The sequence below is a fragment of the Sinocyclocheilus anshuiensis genome, unplaced genomic scaffold, assembly GCF_001515605.1.
Source record: "Sinocyclocheilus anshuiensis isolate Anshui unplaced genomic scaffold, SAMN03320099.WGS_v1.1 scaffold1008, whole genome shotgun sequence".
Classification (NCBI taxonomy): domain Eukaryota; kingdom Metazoa; phylum Chordata; class Actinopteri; order Cypriniformes; family Cyprinidae; genus Sinocyclocheilus; species Sinocyclocheilus anshuiensis.
Genome location: NW_015548267.1, coordinates 576,434 through 593,394, shown reverse-complemented (window position 1 = coordinate 593,394; position 16,961 = coordinate 576,434). Strand labels below are relative to the sequence as shown.

Genomic DNA, 16,961 nt, shown 5'->3' with positions numbered 1-16,961 from the left:
TCTCTACAGATATGTATTTATACATATTTATACATATCTATGGTTTCTACTGTAGGAATAAGCGGCTAGAATGGAAAGCAAAATATAACGTGGGCGGGGCTTAGCGCGGCCCGGATGTTGTCCACTGTATTTTTGTCAATTCTATTAAAGTTTCTTTGTATCATTATTCAGGTGTGATTTCTTTATTCAACCCTGCTGCTGACGAATTGTCAGTATATAATTGATATTTGAAATATTTGTTGTTCCATTAAATGAATCCTGAGATTTGAATGCGGTTCAGTCGAGCGCCCCTTCAGGAACAACCCGCTGGACTCACGTGGCGCCCGATGGTTGCTAGGCAGGTAACTAGGAAGTGAGCGCGCGTTGAAGCTCCTCCCCCCGCGTGTATCCGCAGGAACCGGCGGCGGCGTGACGCGGGTGGAAGAGACCGACAGACCGAAACCGGCGGACCGGAGAGAGACAGTCAGGTATTTATAATGAACAAATGTGTTCCGCACAGGTTTATATGGGGGTTTAAAGAGGAACTACAGTATACTGTTAGTGTATTTCGACATGTACCATACTATTTGTACGGTACTTCAAACAATACAATAACACCTCCGGGGTACGTGTCAGAAATTAGGGTAATACCATGGTATTTTTTGTTAGTGCGGCCTTGGGGAGCGAAGAGGGGCGTCAAGTCACCGATCACCAGGCGCTAGTTTGGACACACGCACGCACGCGCACTCGGGTCAGGTCGGTCCCGGTTTTAACCACAGTTTATTTCCGCTGTTGTAGGACTGAAGATGGCAGATGATCCGAGCGCGGCGGACAGAAACGTGGAGATCTGGAAGATCAAGAAACTCATCAAGAGTTTGGAAGCGGCGAGAGGGTGAGAGAGTTTGTGTGTGTTTGTGTGTGTTTGTGTTTGTGTGTGTGTGTGTTTGTGTGAGTGTGAAAGATACACGAAATTACTGTGTATTTGCGTTGCATTCAAGTGTTTTAAAGTTGTGTTAGTTTAGTGGTTGACACATGGACTGGGAACTGAAAAGTTGAAGTTTCAAACCCCACAAAAATTCATTTATTACACGTCAACACATGTATTTATAAAAATTCAATTTTTTTAAAATTCAATTTTTTATATCATGTAATTCATATGTTAAGCAGAAGAACTGAAGGATGATATACACACATACACACACACGCACACATACACGCACACACACACACACACACACACAGTTAAATTTAATGTGGTTTTCTTCCTAATCCCTACAGTTTAAGTATGAGCAATAGTAGTGGTGATTCCTGCCTTGGTAAACAGCACTTAGCACAAGTTACTCCAGCCTCAGGGCCAGGCAGCTCTCATGATGGTGTAAGATACTTCACTTCAGACCTTCTGTGTGTGTTAAATGCCTCATAATGACTATAATCACTCATTAAACAGTACATTTATTGTTGGTTCAGATAAGAGTCTTGGTCAGGGACACAGTTGTGATTGTTCATGATCAGCTTTTGCTGGATTTGAGCCTACAACCTACCTTTTGTCAGTCAATTTGTTGTGGGTCTTGAAACAGATAGTTGGAGAGGAAGGAAATGCTTTGCTGGATGGAGATTGTGGATCCGTAAAGCTTGTGTACATGGGTCTGTTTGAAGAAGAACCACTGTGTGTGTTACAGAGTGTTTAAATGCGTCATCGTCATGACATTTGTGCTTTCATTCTGACAGGTTATGACAAGTTATGTTGAGCGTCACAACAAAACAGACCTTCATTCAAGGGTAACTTCTGTGTGTGTGCACATGATAAGAATAATTAATGCTCACATACACATAAAGTCGAGTCGAATCCCTCATCAGAAACTGAAACTCTTTGTTTTCATGCTTGCATGCCGCTGACCTTCATGCCACGTGTGTGTGTGTGTGTAAATAAACCAGAGCGTGTTGGTCTGTCTCTGTGTTTTGGCACCAGCATGACCCTGTTAACTCCTCACAGCTCAGTGTGGACGGTGTAAACCCAGCGTTTGAAGTCAGTCTCTGTTTTAGCAGTGGTTTGTGTAAGAGAACTCTAGAAATGCCACTTTCATCCGCTGACAATACTGAGGCCTTTGACCTCTATGTGACTCTCTGACTCTGTTCTAATAAGTAGTGAGCTACCCATCTAGGCACCATTATAAGGGATCATATGTGTGATAGTTGATCCATAACGTATAGAGAAGGCAATCCCAGAATGCACTGTGATGGAAAAATCTATCCAAGATGGCAAACAAACTTATTTTTCAAAGTTGTAAATAAAACAAAGATTATTGGAGTATATTATAAAAGAAAATACCATTTCAGTCTTTTTACTTAACAGTTTCACCCTTTAATTCAATATGTTTGTTATTTGCTGGTTCTTTGTAATTGGGTCAAGGACAAAAAGCACCAAAACAAAAGTTTAATTTTACAAAAAATAATGACTATCATACATTTTTACCATGATTCACAGAAGGCACCCACTAAAATGTCATTCAGTGTCATATAACAAAAAATTAGTCAGGTATATTTAGGACAAGAATCATTAGACGACATTAAAAATCTCTATTTAAGGATCAAAGTGCAGCCTTAAAATACTAATCAGTTGTCATTTAAAATCTTTACCAATCTTTGCCACTATCTTTCAAATCAGTAGGTTTTGCCTAGTGGCTGAATGACGCTGGAACATTATTTCACCCACATTTTACCATATCACAACATTTATTTGAAACATTAAAGTCGACACTTTACTAGCATTTGATATGCTTTCTTTGTATATAAAATCACTTTTGTAAATTTAATTTGATGCAGACAGACACCAAAATGGGACATCTTGTCTTGACCCAATTATTTGTGAAATTTACTACCAATTTCTGAATGAAAATGATTTCTTCACCATTTTGTTCCCCGGCTTGTTAATACAGAAAAGTAGTAAGTAAAAACTCAAGTAATGGTAAATAATAAAAGATTTTGAAAGATCTGGTCAGTTCATGTCCTTTTATCTCATAGAAAATAGTTTCACCCTGGGAAATGTCACATTACAGAAGTAAAATTGTTTGCAAATGCCAATTTAATGTTGACTTTTCATTTGTACTTAAATATTGTATGTTTATGATACTTGTCAATTCTTTGTTATTATTTGTGAAATTTACTAGCAGTAAAAATTGTCTACACTATCGAAGTTATAAAGCACTTAATACAGAAAAGTATTGATTAAAAAGCAATACTGGTATTTCTGTGTGATATGTGTAGCTATGCATATTAAAACTATTGCTGACTATGTAGCGTTCCAGATCAGTCACCTTTTGAGTTAGGATGCTACCTTAAAAGGATTCTTCATAGGTAGCATGTATAAATGCTAGCTTAATTTTGGACATTTTTCTCTCTGTCATTTGTTTGATTGACAGTAATTTGTCAGTTTGATAGTTTTGTCGAGCTGAATATCAGTTCCTGTATTTCAACCAGTAGATAATGTCACTAGCAATGGTCATGTTCATGGGTTTGATTCCCTGGGAATGATGTGCTGATAGAATGTGTACTTTGAATGCAATGTAAGTCGCTTTGAATAAAAGCGTCTGCCAAATGCATAAATATATATGAATAACGCTGTCGTTTGTTTCTCTCTTTGTCAGTAACGGGACCAGCATGATCTCGCTCATCATTCCTCCTAAAGATCAGATCTCCAGAGTGGCCAAGATGTTGGCGGATGAGTTCGGTACCGCATCAAACATCAAGAGTCGAGTGAACCGGCTGTCAGTGCTGGGTGCTATTACTTCAGTCCAGCAGAGACTCAAACTCTATAACAAAGGTGTGTCTCTTTATCTCCACAACCAAACATACCTACATTAGGGGTGGGTGATATGGCAAAAATATCATATCACGTTTTTTTTTTTTTTCAGGAAAATCACGATTTTATCACGATTATTGGTCATTGTTGGTTTTACTATTTTGCAAGTTGTCTGAGCAGTACAAACAAACTAATTTCCCTATTTTAAAAACAAAGCCTTACAGGGTAACAAAATATAAAATAAAAAAAACAATGGCAGACATTTAGGCCAAAGTGGACGAAGATAAAAAAAATCACTGTCATTATTTTATCTTTGTTATTAAAAATAAGAACAAAGATACACATTACAAACACACATAATATCTTCAAAAGCAGATCGTGGAGACATTTTAATCGTCCACGATCAAAAATCGTGATATCGCACACCCCTAACCTGCATTTCTAAGAAGGCCATTTAAGACAAAAGCCTGTGTTTTTCTGACCACTCACATCGCTGAGTCAATTTATTTGATCATATGAGAACAGATTTATGAAAGCCAAAGGCCCTAGCATTGTGTTTCTAAGAAGAATAAAATAAGGGCTAAATGCATACTCAACATATTTGTGATGGGAAATTGTTAGTTTTTGCTAGCTGGAATGACAATAATGTTATGATCATAGGATATAAAGTCACCATGGCCCTCAAAAAATACATTTTTGTACTTTCTAAATGTATATCCTGATCTTATTGTGCACAGTCCATTTGTGCTTAAGTTTGTGTATTTAAAATGTAGCTTATTTTACCTTATTGGCTGACGTCTCCTGTGGCACATAGACGGAAAATTCACAGTAACCAATGGACAATTATCTATTCTGTTGTAGGTCATGCATGCAATCTCGCCAATTAATGATGCCCTGATATTCCAGTAATCAAAACATTTTCGGCCACAAAATGAATTTTGGGTGTTGGCTAGGGCTGGGCGATAAAACGCTAACGATAATTATCGCAATATAATTTTTCCTTGATAAAACGATATGAAGAGTTCGATAAATGGTCGATATAATGTTTATTATAATGTTTCCGCCAAAAGCGGAAGGAATCAGCACTACTCAGTTGAAGCACGCAACACGGACTGTTTATCCGCTCGACTCGGAGTCAAACGGCAGCGCAGTGCGAGCTCACTTGAGCAGATGCTTTTACTCGCTGATGAGTCTGTCACACGACACTAAAGAGCGCTGTGAGATCCAGTGTGAAGTGCTTGAATTCAGAGAAGAACACAGATGACTCTGTGATTTAAACTAGTTTAGAGCCAGATGAAACAGCGCTGACAAACAGCAGAAACACTGTGAGCAACGAGACAGTCAGAAGACTTTAAATCTACAAATTGCCTTCATTTACCATGGATTTACTGTAGTAACACTGACTGCACCATGGTATTGTGTCAGAAATGAGGGATATTTATATTGAATTTTATTATATTGTTAATTTAGACATGTATTATATATTAATGGAATATGATTAATTACAGTATCTTTTGTGATTATACTATAGCATTTGTGCATTTATACTAAATGTTTTTTTTATACAAATACCTAGAAACCATAGTTACATAGTTCAATTTTTACCATGGTATTGAGGTGCTATATGTGTAGTTTTAACTGTAATTATCATGATCTAAAAATACGGTACTATGGAAGACCAATGGTTAATTTTAATAAAACTCAGTCAGGATGATTAAATTTCACCATATAAAAATGAGGTTGTTACAATTTTTACAAATGTTGCTGTTTTTGATAATGAACATACATTTACATCTGCATCCTAACTCAAGCTACTGTCAAATGTGCATTTCTAAGAGACAAAAAATATAATATTATTAATATTGCAGCCTGCACTGCAAACTGTGCTGAAGATATGCATCATCAACGTCAGGAACACAAACCTGTTTCATGATTTGAAACAATATCACTCAATAGAACATGCAGATAGTAAGAAATTAATTTTTCTATAATGATATTTATTTTGTTAAGGAAGAATGACTGGAAAAGTGTAAAGAATTCAAAAGCGTGAAGTGTTTGTCATGTTCTGACCATAAAGAGAAGTTTAAAACCACTATTAACAGTCTGATTTCTACAACTTTCACTTAGGAGCAAAAATCTGCATTTAAACTTGAAAGAAATAAAGATTTGAAATTTATTATCGATATCGACTGATATGAAAAATTTTATCGTGATAATTTTTTGGCCCATATCGCCCAACCCTAGTTTTGGCCAAAACAATTTCTGAAAATCATTTCAGAAATCATTGGCCAGAATGGTGCAAATATATACACTATATTACATACTCATTATGTCTTTACTTAACCTGTTGTTTTCAGTATTTAAGTATGATTGAATAAATCTGTCATGAATTTATTTATTTTTTATTACAGCCACCTTTTAAATGTTTATATTTCAGCAATGAATTGGAGTAAAATAATAACTATGTCATTAAAAAGTTGATAAAACTGCCTTATGTACAATTTAAGTTTTTATTTGAGTGGCGATTAAAACATTTGATTAATTAGTTGATTATTAATGATCAGTTTGTTTGGTTTAAATAAATAAATAAACACTTTGTGCATCACTATTGCTAGTAATTAACACAATAGTTTAATGTCAGTTAATGTATAATAAAAATCCTACAGCAGTAATAACAAAAAATGATAGATTTGAGTAAGATTTGATCAATTCATGTCCTTCACTTACTTTTATTGCGTTAAATATTAATTTTTACCCGGAAATGTGTCATGATACAGCAGTTAAATGGATTTTGCACATCATTTCATGTTGATGTTTAATTTTTACTCAAATATTAAGTTTGTTCACATCCAGAGTCCACACACTTATAGTTCATTGTCAGACTGTAGCAAACATACGGCTGGATTTTCCTCCGGTATTGATGGTTTTGGTGTGTTTGGTGTGTATTTGCAGTGCCCCATAACGGTCTGGTGGTTTACTGCGGCACCATAGTGACAGAAGAAGGCAAAGAGAAGAAAGTCAACATCGACTTTGAGCCATTCAAACCCATCAACACCTCTCTGTACCTCTGTGATAACAAGTTCCACACGGAGGTAAAATCACCGTCCAAATCAAACCTGCTTCATTGTTTCATAAAGCTCCTTATATACTTGAGATGCTGTATAATCGTCTGTCTTTATCTAGGCTCTGACGGCGTTATTGTCAGACGACAGTAAGTTTGGATTCATAGTCATTGATGGTAGTGGAGCTCTGTTCGGGACTCTACAGGGAAACAACAGAGAAGTGCTGCACAAATTCACTGTGGACCTGCCCAAAAAACACGGTAATCACTAGGGCTGCCCTCGACGAAAGATTTTTCTAGTCAACTAGTAGTCGTTAATTTTTAGCAATTAATCGTAAGTTTATATTAATAAACCATATAATTCATAATAATGAGCCTTTAATTGCCTATCAGCGCTCAAGCGCATGCATAAAACTTGCCCCAGCACACCGGCAGAAGTAATGATTATGAATGCGTCAAGGAAAAAAACAGCAAGAAGACTGCCTTAATTTATTTTAAAATTTATTTTATTTTGATTATTTTAAACTAGATGAGACTGTATTTTACTTCTTGCATAAACATTTTAAATCTGTCTATCTTTCTAATTATTACCCTTTTAATTTTAGAATAAATGCATAATTATTGAAATTGTTATTGGACAATAAGGCTAAAATAAAATTCAGTGTCATCTTCACTCAGTTTTTTTTTTTCTGGTCTTTTCTTTTATTAATGTTATTTTATATAATTAAATGCATAAACATATAATGATTTTCTCTCTCAGGAAGAGGAGGTCAGTCCGCGCTGCGTTTCGCTCGGTTACGGATGGAGAAGAGACATAATTATGTGAGGAAGGTGGCAGAGACAGCCGTGCAGCTCTTCATATCCAACGATAAAGTCAACGTGGCCGGACTGGTGCTGGCTGGATCTGCAGATTTCAAAACAGAGCTCAGCCAATCAGACATGTTCGACCCGGTAAGAAAGAAAGTGGATTGGTTGGTAGTTGTTGTTGGTCTCTGATTAGTTGAATTCACTTTCTATAAAGTCATTGTTAAGAGAAATATGTAGAAATATTAAGAAAATTATTTTGTTCTGTACATGGTCTATCATTGGAAGTGACTGAATTGCAGTTTCTTTGTGACTGGCTGAAGTCTGACTTTCTAACATCAGTTTGTTGTCTCTGATTGGTTGCAGAGGTTACAGGTGAAAGTGTTGAAGCTGGTCGACATCTCTTACGGAGGAGAAAATGGCTTCAATCAGGCCATCGAACTGTCCACTGAGGTCCTGTCCAACGTCAAATTCATACAGGAGAAAAAATTAATAGGTAAATAAATGTTAATTCTCACAAAGATACAATTCTGTATCATATGCATCTCTAACAAGAGCACAGTCTAATTCTGCATTCAGAAATCATTCTATAACCAAACAACCATTTAGCAACACAAGTTTTGCTTGTGCAAACCCCCGAAAAAATTCAAATTTCATCAAATTTAATATCTTAAAGGGATAGTTCACCCCAAAATGAAAATTCTTTCATCATTTACTCACCCTCGAGCCAAGTTTCTTTCTACTGTTGAGCACTAAAGAAGATTTTTGGTTTCCATTTTGTTTCTGGTTCCCATTGACTTCCATAGTATTTTTTTTTCCATACAATGGAAGTCAATTGTTTGGTTACCAACATTCTATTTTTGGGTGAACTATGCCTTTAAATACTATTAAAAAAAAGTCTTAAAGGGTCATATGACGTTGCTAAAAAGAACATTATTTTGTGTAGTTGGTGTAATGAAATGTGTTTATGCGGTTTAAGGTTCAAAAAACACATTATTTTCCACATACTGTACATTATTGTTGCTCCTCTATGCCCCGCCTTTCTGAAACGCGTAGATTTTTACAAAGCTCATCAGTCTGAAAAGCGAGGTGTGCTCTGATTGGCCAGCTCATCCAGTGCGTAGTGATTGGCCGAATACCTCAAGCGTGTGACAGAAATGTTACGCCCCTTACCATACTGTGATGCTGTGTCCCGGTGCGACGAGACAAAAACATTAAAACCCATTATAAACGAGGCATTTGTTGCATCCAGTGGGGACATAATTACGGATTATAATGACTTATACTGTGTTTTTACGCATTGCGTTGCGTATCGCGCCATGTAATCATAAAACCATTTGTCTGCATTTGTGATCGGAGAAACGACAAACAACAAGCGCTACTCTACACTGCTCAAAACTCGCGTTTGAATCATCAGTGGCAAATTCTTTAAATATGAAAACATACTTACAGGTTGTGAGTCAGAACAGCCGGAATTGTAGGTTCAGGAAACAGTCCTCCGTTAAATGCGTTGCACACACACGAATATTTGGTTTGAAATGTTCTGGAACATTATTATCCATTACTTATCCATTGATTTCTAGTTGTGCCCTCTTTTGGAAGGCCAAACAAAGTAGATTCGCTTTCACAACGAAACACACAGCATCTCCACGACATGGCAACGGCAACAATACTACAGCGAGAATCAAATGGCGCTTTTCCACTGCATGGTACGGCACGGTACGGTTCACTTTTGGGGGGTTTTCCACTGGGTACAGTACCTGGTACCTGGTACCTTTTTCAGTACCACCTCGGTACCGTTACCAAAACATGACGTGTAAACTCTGCTGATCACGGATTGGCCAGAGAGAATCGTCACTACCTGCGTCACTGAGCTTATGACACAGAGACACAACAGAACCGCTAGATTTAAATCAGCACAGCCAGTGAAGGATCGAACGCAACTGTTTTGAACGAGCACACATTTTTTTAACAACCAAAAAGTAGCTGTTTCGTTGTCTGTTGAGGAAGTACAGACGTTCCTCTCGTTGATAGCAGAGGAGCGGATCCAGCGAGAGCTTGATGGGGCGAAAAGCAGGATTCATGGTACGACCTAATATAATTATGTGATCACTACATTCAAAGTCAAAACTTTCAATCAAGTGATCGATTATGATTTACTGTTAATGAGTTATGTGTTTATATTGTAATATGTTGTAGATGGTTGTAAGAGTGCATATTTTATCAGCTGGAAGTAGTAGAACATAGAAATTTCAAAATAAGAGTCCCAGTGTGCTTGTTTATAATTAAAAGTCCTGCATTATGTATTATGTCCTTTTATGGTTACAATTGGAATTTAATAATACCCATAAAACAATAATCTTTTTATTGCATATTTTTAAAAAAAATTTTGTATTAACAAAATCCAATATCGATTGACCCCTAATTTGTATGTATTGATACACAATTCAGTACATACTGTATGCACGCTACTAGTCAAAAGAAGTGGCTTCTGCTCACCAAGGCTACATTTATTTGATTAAAAATACAGCATATTAGAATGATTTCTGAAGGATCATGTGACACTGAAGACTGGAGTAATGATGCTGAACATTCAGCTCTGTTCACAGGGAATAAATTACACTTTACACTATATTTACATAGAGAGCACTTATATTCAATTGTAATACTGTAATATTTCACATCTTAGATTTTGATCATATTGTAAATTTGCTGTTACCCTGTCAGTTGAATGTGTAAAATAAATAAATAAATAAAAACAAAAAAATTCTGAGCTACATAATTTATTTTGAGATTGTATTCGTCCTAAAAAGCCTTAAAATTGACTTTACAAATTCTCCAGATACTCTGTTTTCTTTAGAAATTCTAAAAGCCAATTTAGGTTGTCACACATGAGAAACTAAATCAAATGTTTCACTAGTCTGCTAACCTAAACGGAGTTGAAAGCATTAATAGCGGTGTTCTGTGTCTCAGGGCGATACTTCGATGAGATCAGTCAGGACACAGGGAAGTATTGTTTCGGTGTGGACGACACACTGAAGGCGCTGGAAATGGGAGCCGCTGAAATTCTCATCGTCTATGAAAACTTGGAGACGATGAGATACATCCTGAGATTGCACGGCGCGGAGGTCAACGGCTCGGAGAACGGTAAAGAGACACACACGGGACATGTTTATTAACAACAAGTCTCAGATTCAAGATATTTTCACGTGCCGGTACCTACTTACAGTGCATTTCAAATAATTAAATCACATCAGAAATGATTATTCCTGGATTATAATAGAAACTACTCCTATTTCAAGCTTCACATTTTAAATCATGCCAGAAAATATAATATGGACACATCCGTTCTTATTTCAAATTTGAATTTGAAATTTAAATGAATACTTAAATACTTCAAATTAAATCACATCATAAATTATAATATGGACACGTCCGGTCTTATTTGAAATAATTAAATCTAATTAAATCACATCAGAAATTATAATATGGACCATTCCTGTCTTCTGATTGGTCAATCCTGTGTTCCAGTGACAATATAGTAACAGCTATATATGTGATTATATTCTCTATTCAGTACAGCCTCTTGTGCCTTCAAGTGCTGTGTGTCAATGTGTTCAGTGTAAACATTCACAGTGTTTCTTTTTTTACTGCAGGATGTTGCTTCAACGGATAGTAAGAGATTAGAGTGCTTCTGTAATGTCTCCTTACTGCTGTGTGTTTCAGATGAGAAAGTCCTTTATTTGACCCCAGAACAAGAGAAGGACAAGTCGCACTTCATAGACAAAGAGGTGTGTGTGTGTGTATGTGTATCTGTGTCAAAAGTTGTCTGTTTGTCCAGTTAAATTTTTATAGTTTTATTCATATTTTAAATTGGCTTTTATTTTCATATTTTTAGTTTTCACTTTTTGACTAAAACAGTTACATTTTTAGTAATTGTGTTGCTTTTGGCATTTTTATTATTACTATTTAGATTTTTGTAAAATATTTTTATATATATATATTTTATATATTACAGTTTTAGTTCTTATTCATTTTCAATATGTTATTATTAGTTCTTTTTAGTTCTCAATAGGGATGCACCGATACCGATATGGTATCGGGCCGATACTGAGCTCCTGTACTCGTACTCATACTCGTTAAAATGCCCCGATACCAAACGCCGATACCACACAGCATGTGATAAGTGCCATATTCAGACAAAGAAACACCGACAACAGACAGAAGAATGGAGTTATTAGAGATTAAAGATGTCTACGAAGTATATGTATACAATGAATATAAAACATTCAGTATTAACGTCTGTGAAAGTAACAAAAACTTGTAAAATACATTTTAATGGGCATAATTAAGTGTGAAAATAACAGAAGGATATACAGTCAAACCAAAAATTATTCAGAGACCAGATATAATTTTTTATATTTTTTTTTTACTAGTGGGTGTAGGACACAATAGTTGATTTATGTAAAGTGAGGATAGCTAAATAAACTAAACTGTGTCGGTACTCGGTATCGGCAAGTACCAAAACTAAAAGTATCGGTATCGGGCGAGTACTGGAAAAAAGTGGTATCGGTGCATCCCTAGTTCTCAATGTTTTTTTTTTCTGGCAGATTTGGCTTTTCTATTACATGTGCAGATTTGGTTAGGATAGCCGGATTGAGTCTTTGTTACTTTTTTTTACATTTTGTAAATTCTACTTGTGAAGAATTTTGGTGAACTTTGTAGTTTTTAAATGTGTTATAAATAAAACTGAGATGTTGAATTGAGTTGAAGATAAAAGGGAATTTCTATTTTTTTTTTTATTGAAAATGGCATATATATTAATATGAAAAATATTAATATTAATCTCAGTCCCCCTGAGATTAAAAGTTAGTATTTCAATCATTTCTATGATCATATATATATATGTATGTATGTATGTATGTATGTGTGAGTGTGTTCATCTTTTTACATTTGTAAAGAAAAGTCCTCAAATGAAGATATACAGTAATTTGCGGTTCATATGAATTATATGCACACCATGCAGTTCATTATCATAACACTTTTACACAGTTGACAGCCCTGGTCATTTCTGACAGGTGTAATGTTTGATTGTGTGTTTGTTGTGTTGTTGTGCGGGTCAGACGGGTCAGGAACACGAGCTCATCGAGTGCATGCCGCTGCTGGAGTGGTTCGCCAACAGCTATAAGAAGTTTGGAGCGACTCTGGAGATCGTGACGGATAAAAGTCAAGAGGGATCGCAGTTCGTCAAGGGTTTCGGAGGAATCGGAGGTGAGCAGACGCTGAATCTAGATTTGTTTATAAACGAAAAATGATGCAAATGTTGATATACAATCTTATTATTGTTATTTTATTTCATTTTTTTTTTACTAAAATGTGTCTCTCTATTAGGTATTTTGCGGTACCGGGTGGATTTCCAGGGGTTGGATTACCAGGAAGAAGATGAGGAGTTTTTTGATTTGGATGACTACTAGGTAGTCGAGAATGAGCTAGAGAGAAATCAATGAAGATTTGAGGAATTATGGAATGAAAAAAAAAATGGTTCTTTCTCACCAAAAAAAGAAAAAAAAAAAAACAGTTTGAGAAGTGTGTCCTTTGTCAGTCAAATGAAGGATAGAGCCGTTCATGAATAATTAAACAGCCCTGCCTGTAGAGCGTTCTGATTGGACAGGACTCATTTGTTTATTCTCTTCCTCTGTTTGAATTAAAGTCGCTGGAACCTTCAGATTGTTTTGAAATAAGTTTATTTTTCTTTTTATCCTCTGTTCCCTGTTTTTCTTCTCCCTACTTTTTCCACCATAAATCCACCACTAGTTCTCTTCCTTTAGTTCTCTTAATTATTTTTTTTTTAATTGGCAATTGCTGCTGCTGTATTTTATGACAGTGTGGTATTTTTTACATGGGTTTCTGTAACGAATAGGGGGAAAATAAAATAAATTTGAATATGCTAAAACCTGCTGCCTTCAATTGGTGTTTTACTGATGTGTGCTCTGTTTATTCCCCAAAAATGTGCCGTTCATATTTGAAATCTTATTTTGTGATTCTAGATTTTTACATTTGAGCATTTTTAGACACAGAATAATTATTTTGCTGTATCGTACTACATGAACAGTACTGCAAAAACTTTGTTCCTCATTCTTTTTATTACACCAGTTAAGAAATATAATTAATATTATTAGTCAACATTTTAAATCAATGTACAGGTTTCTATAAGGCTTTTGAAATCAAAATGTCCGGTGTCTGGAAATGTTTAGAGAAAAATTCTAAAAATAAATTAATAAAAATATTTCATATAAAAAATAAATCATTTTACTTAAAGAAATAAAAGTATTGTCAATCAAATTTGATTAAATAATACATCTAACATTACTATAGTGATTATTAAATCTTAAAAATATATTGTAATGGAAGATAATTTTTCCAATTTTCAAAATCCATAATATTTTTCATATTTATAGTATTTTTCACATTATAAATTTAGTGTAGAGTGAACAATTTAAGGGGGTCTGAATACTTTCCGTACCCACTGTGTGTGCATATATATATATATATATATATATACCATATCTAATCCTATTTCCCAGTGTTTGCATTTCTCTTTCGCTTTTTTTATTTTTTTTAATGGAAAGTAAATTAAAATATTTTATAAATATTATCCAATCAATGAATCAGCGTTGTAACTAATTTAATACAGCTGGACTGTGAGTGCCACTGTGGCCTAGGACTCTTATTCTGCTGTAATGTCGGTGTGGCTCCATGTTTTGTAGGCGTTTGTTGTTTCTCTCTTCGCTCGGGTTCACGGACGGGTTTCCATTTTCATGGATGGGTTCAACCAGAAGAACAACAATAATATGGATCCGGACATGGAGGACAAAACTCTGGAGCTGATGGTGCGTGCGGAACAACATACACGACACGGTCTGAATATGTGATGCTCGCGCTGGTGCGGATGTTTATAATTGTTGTAACGCAGTATAACGCGGGCTAGAAAAGGAGGAGGACAAAAACACAGCGGCGGCCCGAATCGATACAAAACAATCGGCTGTTATCATGTTGCGCTGTAAGGATTGATTCAAGTTTTGTCATTAAACCGACTTTTCGCTCATGGTTTGACGAGTGTGTCGCGTATGAATGTCGAGGTTTGTGTTCGCTGGAGGATCGAAGCGGAGCGGTCATTGCGGCACCGCTGCGCCACAGCGCGCGTCGTGTATCACAGTGGTTGTGCACTTTACATATCATACACATATGCGCTTGACCTGGTGTATACAGTCTGTTTGTGATTCAGATATCACCAGTTTTCGAACTACAGTAACATCTTCTGATTTCTGTCACCATGGCAACACCAGAGCTGTCAATCAAGAAATTGGGAAAAAAAGTAACTTGCGTTACTTATTTGAAAAATTAACTCAGATATTCTCTTGTAAATTAAAAAGTAATGCGTTACTTTACTAGTTACTTGAAAAAAGTAATCCGATTACATAACTCGCGTTACTTGTAATGCCTTACCCCCAACACTGGATATCACATACACATGCACTTCATGTGTTGTATATAGTACATGCGCTGTATATGTGTGTGATTCATATATTAAATAATCTATACGCGTTTGATATATCACAGTTTATATTCACTTCATATAGCTACTAATATATGTGATTCATACATTAAACAGTGTATACGCGTTTGATAGGCTATATCACATTGCCTGTATTCGCTATACTCTTGAGCTTCATTTATCACACGAGTTTCATATATTAAATAATGTATATGTGCCTCATAACGCATGTAGTTTATATGAGCTTCATATATTAAACAATCCGTGCGCACTTCATTATTAAACAATTTGTATGTGCTTCATAAATCACATCGAATCTATATGTGCTTCATATATTAAATTATCTATACAAGCTTCATATATAAAACAATCTATATGCGCTTCATATATTAAACAATCTATTTGTGCTTAATATTTCACAGTGTCTGTATGAACATATGTAAACAGTCTATAAGCGCCTCCTATAACATTTTGTCTGTATGAGCTTAATTTATTAAACAATCTATATGTGCTTTATAAATCTGATGCAAAATATATTTACTTTTCATACATTTCATCCAGTCTATGCTTCACATATTGCACAGTCTATATGTGCTTCACACAATGTATGTACATGCAATCTATATGTCACATACAGTCTATGTGCTTCATTTATCACAGTCTTTGTGTTTATTATTATAGGTTATACTCTATATGTAGTTATAATGTGCTGTCTATAAGCATCGTGTGTTACAAAGTCTATTAATGCGTATGACATTGTCCACTTTGCATAAAAACATCTAATAAATGACTAATTAGTAATGTTTATGCTATTCACATTTACTAAACTGTCACGTGCACTATTATTTCTACACATCTGTCCCCTGATAGGTCATGCATAGTTGAATCTCAGTGTAAACTATGCACAAGAGGGTGTAACCACTGAACAGCTAGTTCAGTCTCTCTAGATCTGTCATGATTATGCTAGTCTTCATCTGGGGCCATGTTAGGTTGAGTTTAACAACAGCCTCTCTGTTAAAGGCCAGCTGCCTGGAGACACAGTGCCTGGTTTGTTTTGAATGGGATTTGGAGTTTTGGAGGCAGATCTATGAATGGTTATTATTAGTGTGAGGTCTAGTAAAATAGTAAAACATGAAATGGCCAACATGTCTTACAGTGTAAAGGGATATTTTACACAAAAATGAAAATTCATAATTTATACTCCGCTTTGTTCTAAACAACACAAAATAAGATATTTTGAAGAATGTGGGTAACTGAAGAGTTTCTGGCCCACATTTTTTTCCCATACTATGGAAGTCAGTGGGGACCAGCAGCTGTTTGGTTACCGAAATGTCTTCTTTTGTGTTCAACAAAGAAACGCATACATGTTTGGAATGACTTGAAGGTGAGTAAATTATGACAGAATTTTCATTTTTAGGTGCACTTTCCCTTTTAAGGTTTTAATAACATATCAAATTAGCTCAGTGTTTGAATAAATTTGTGTGTGTGTGTGTGTGTGTGTGTGTGTGTGTATATATATATATATGTATATATTTATTTATTGTCATAAATTATTTAATTTTATATTATGTATGTATATGCTGATAAATGGATCAAAGTACATTACAAATAATATATTAATGATTTAATATTTAATTAATTAAAAAAGAATCATAATATAACTAATTTTAAAATAATGAATTTTTAAAAAAATAAATAGTTTGCCATCTTTAAATTTAAGGTTTAAAAAAACAATTTTATCAAACTAGCTCAATGTTTGAGTA

At 35.2% G+C, this 16,961-nt stretch overlaps 2 protein-coding genes across 4 annotated transcripts in view; both read left to right on the top strand.

Annotated features, from left to right (window-relative positions):
• Positions 1–293: 293 nt before the first annotated feature.
• Positions 294–13,596, top strand: LOC107655673 (eukaryotic peptide chain release factor subunit 1-like). 2 transcript variants are annotated; one of them, XM_016443242.1, is made up of 11 exons: positions 294–467; positions 778–871; positions 3,624–3,799; positions 6,731–6,870; positions 6,962–7,100; positions 7,600–7,790; positions 8,010–8,139; positions 10,617–10,790; positions 11,370–11,434; positions 12,767–12,914; positions 13,035–13,596. In XM_016443242.1, the coding sequence occupies exons 2-11, from the start codon at positions 786–788 to the stop codon at positions 13,115–13,117; spliced, it is 1,332 nt and encodes a 443-aa protein (XP_016298728.1). In that variant the 5' UTR covers positions 294–467; positions 778–785; the 3' UTR covers positions 13,118–13,596. The 2 variants fall into 2 exon arrangements, with proteins under 2 accessions (XP_016298728.1, XP_016298729.1); XM_016443243.1 differs by lacking the exon at positions 294–467 and adding an exon at positions 629–696 and having other exon boundaries at positions 759–871.
• A 795-nt stretch (positions 13,597–14,391) lies between these two features.
• Positions 14,392–16,961, top strand: part of LOC107655672 (F-box/WD repeat-containing protein 11-like) — a 44,019-nt gene continuing 41,449 nt past the window's right edge. For both annotated transcript variants that reach the window (XM_016443241.1, XM_016443240.1), the window contains exon 1: positions 14,392–14,533. In XM_016443241.1, the coding sequence (XP_016298727.1) occupies positions 14,462–14,533 (72 nt within the window). In that variant the 5' untranslated portion in view covers positions 14,392–14,461. The remainder of the gene's footprint in view (positions 14,534–16,961) is intronic.

Coding starts and splice junctions, on each gene's coding strand:
- LOC107655673 (XM_016443242.1), top strand. CDS start 786: ATGGCAGATGATCCGAGCGCGGCGGACAGAAACGTGGAGATCTGGAAG. Junction 11,435..12,766: donor CGCACTTCATAGACAAAGAG/GTGTGTGTGTGT, acceptor TGTGCGGGTCAG/ACGGGTCAGGAACACGAGCT. Junction 12,915..13,034: donor GGGTTTCGGAGGAATCGGAG/GTGAGCAGACGC, acceptor TCTCTCTATTAG/GTATTTTGCGGTACCGGGTG.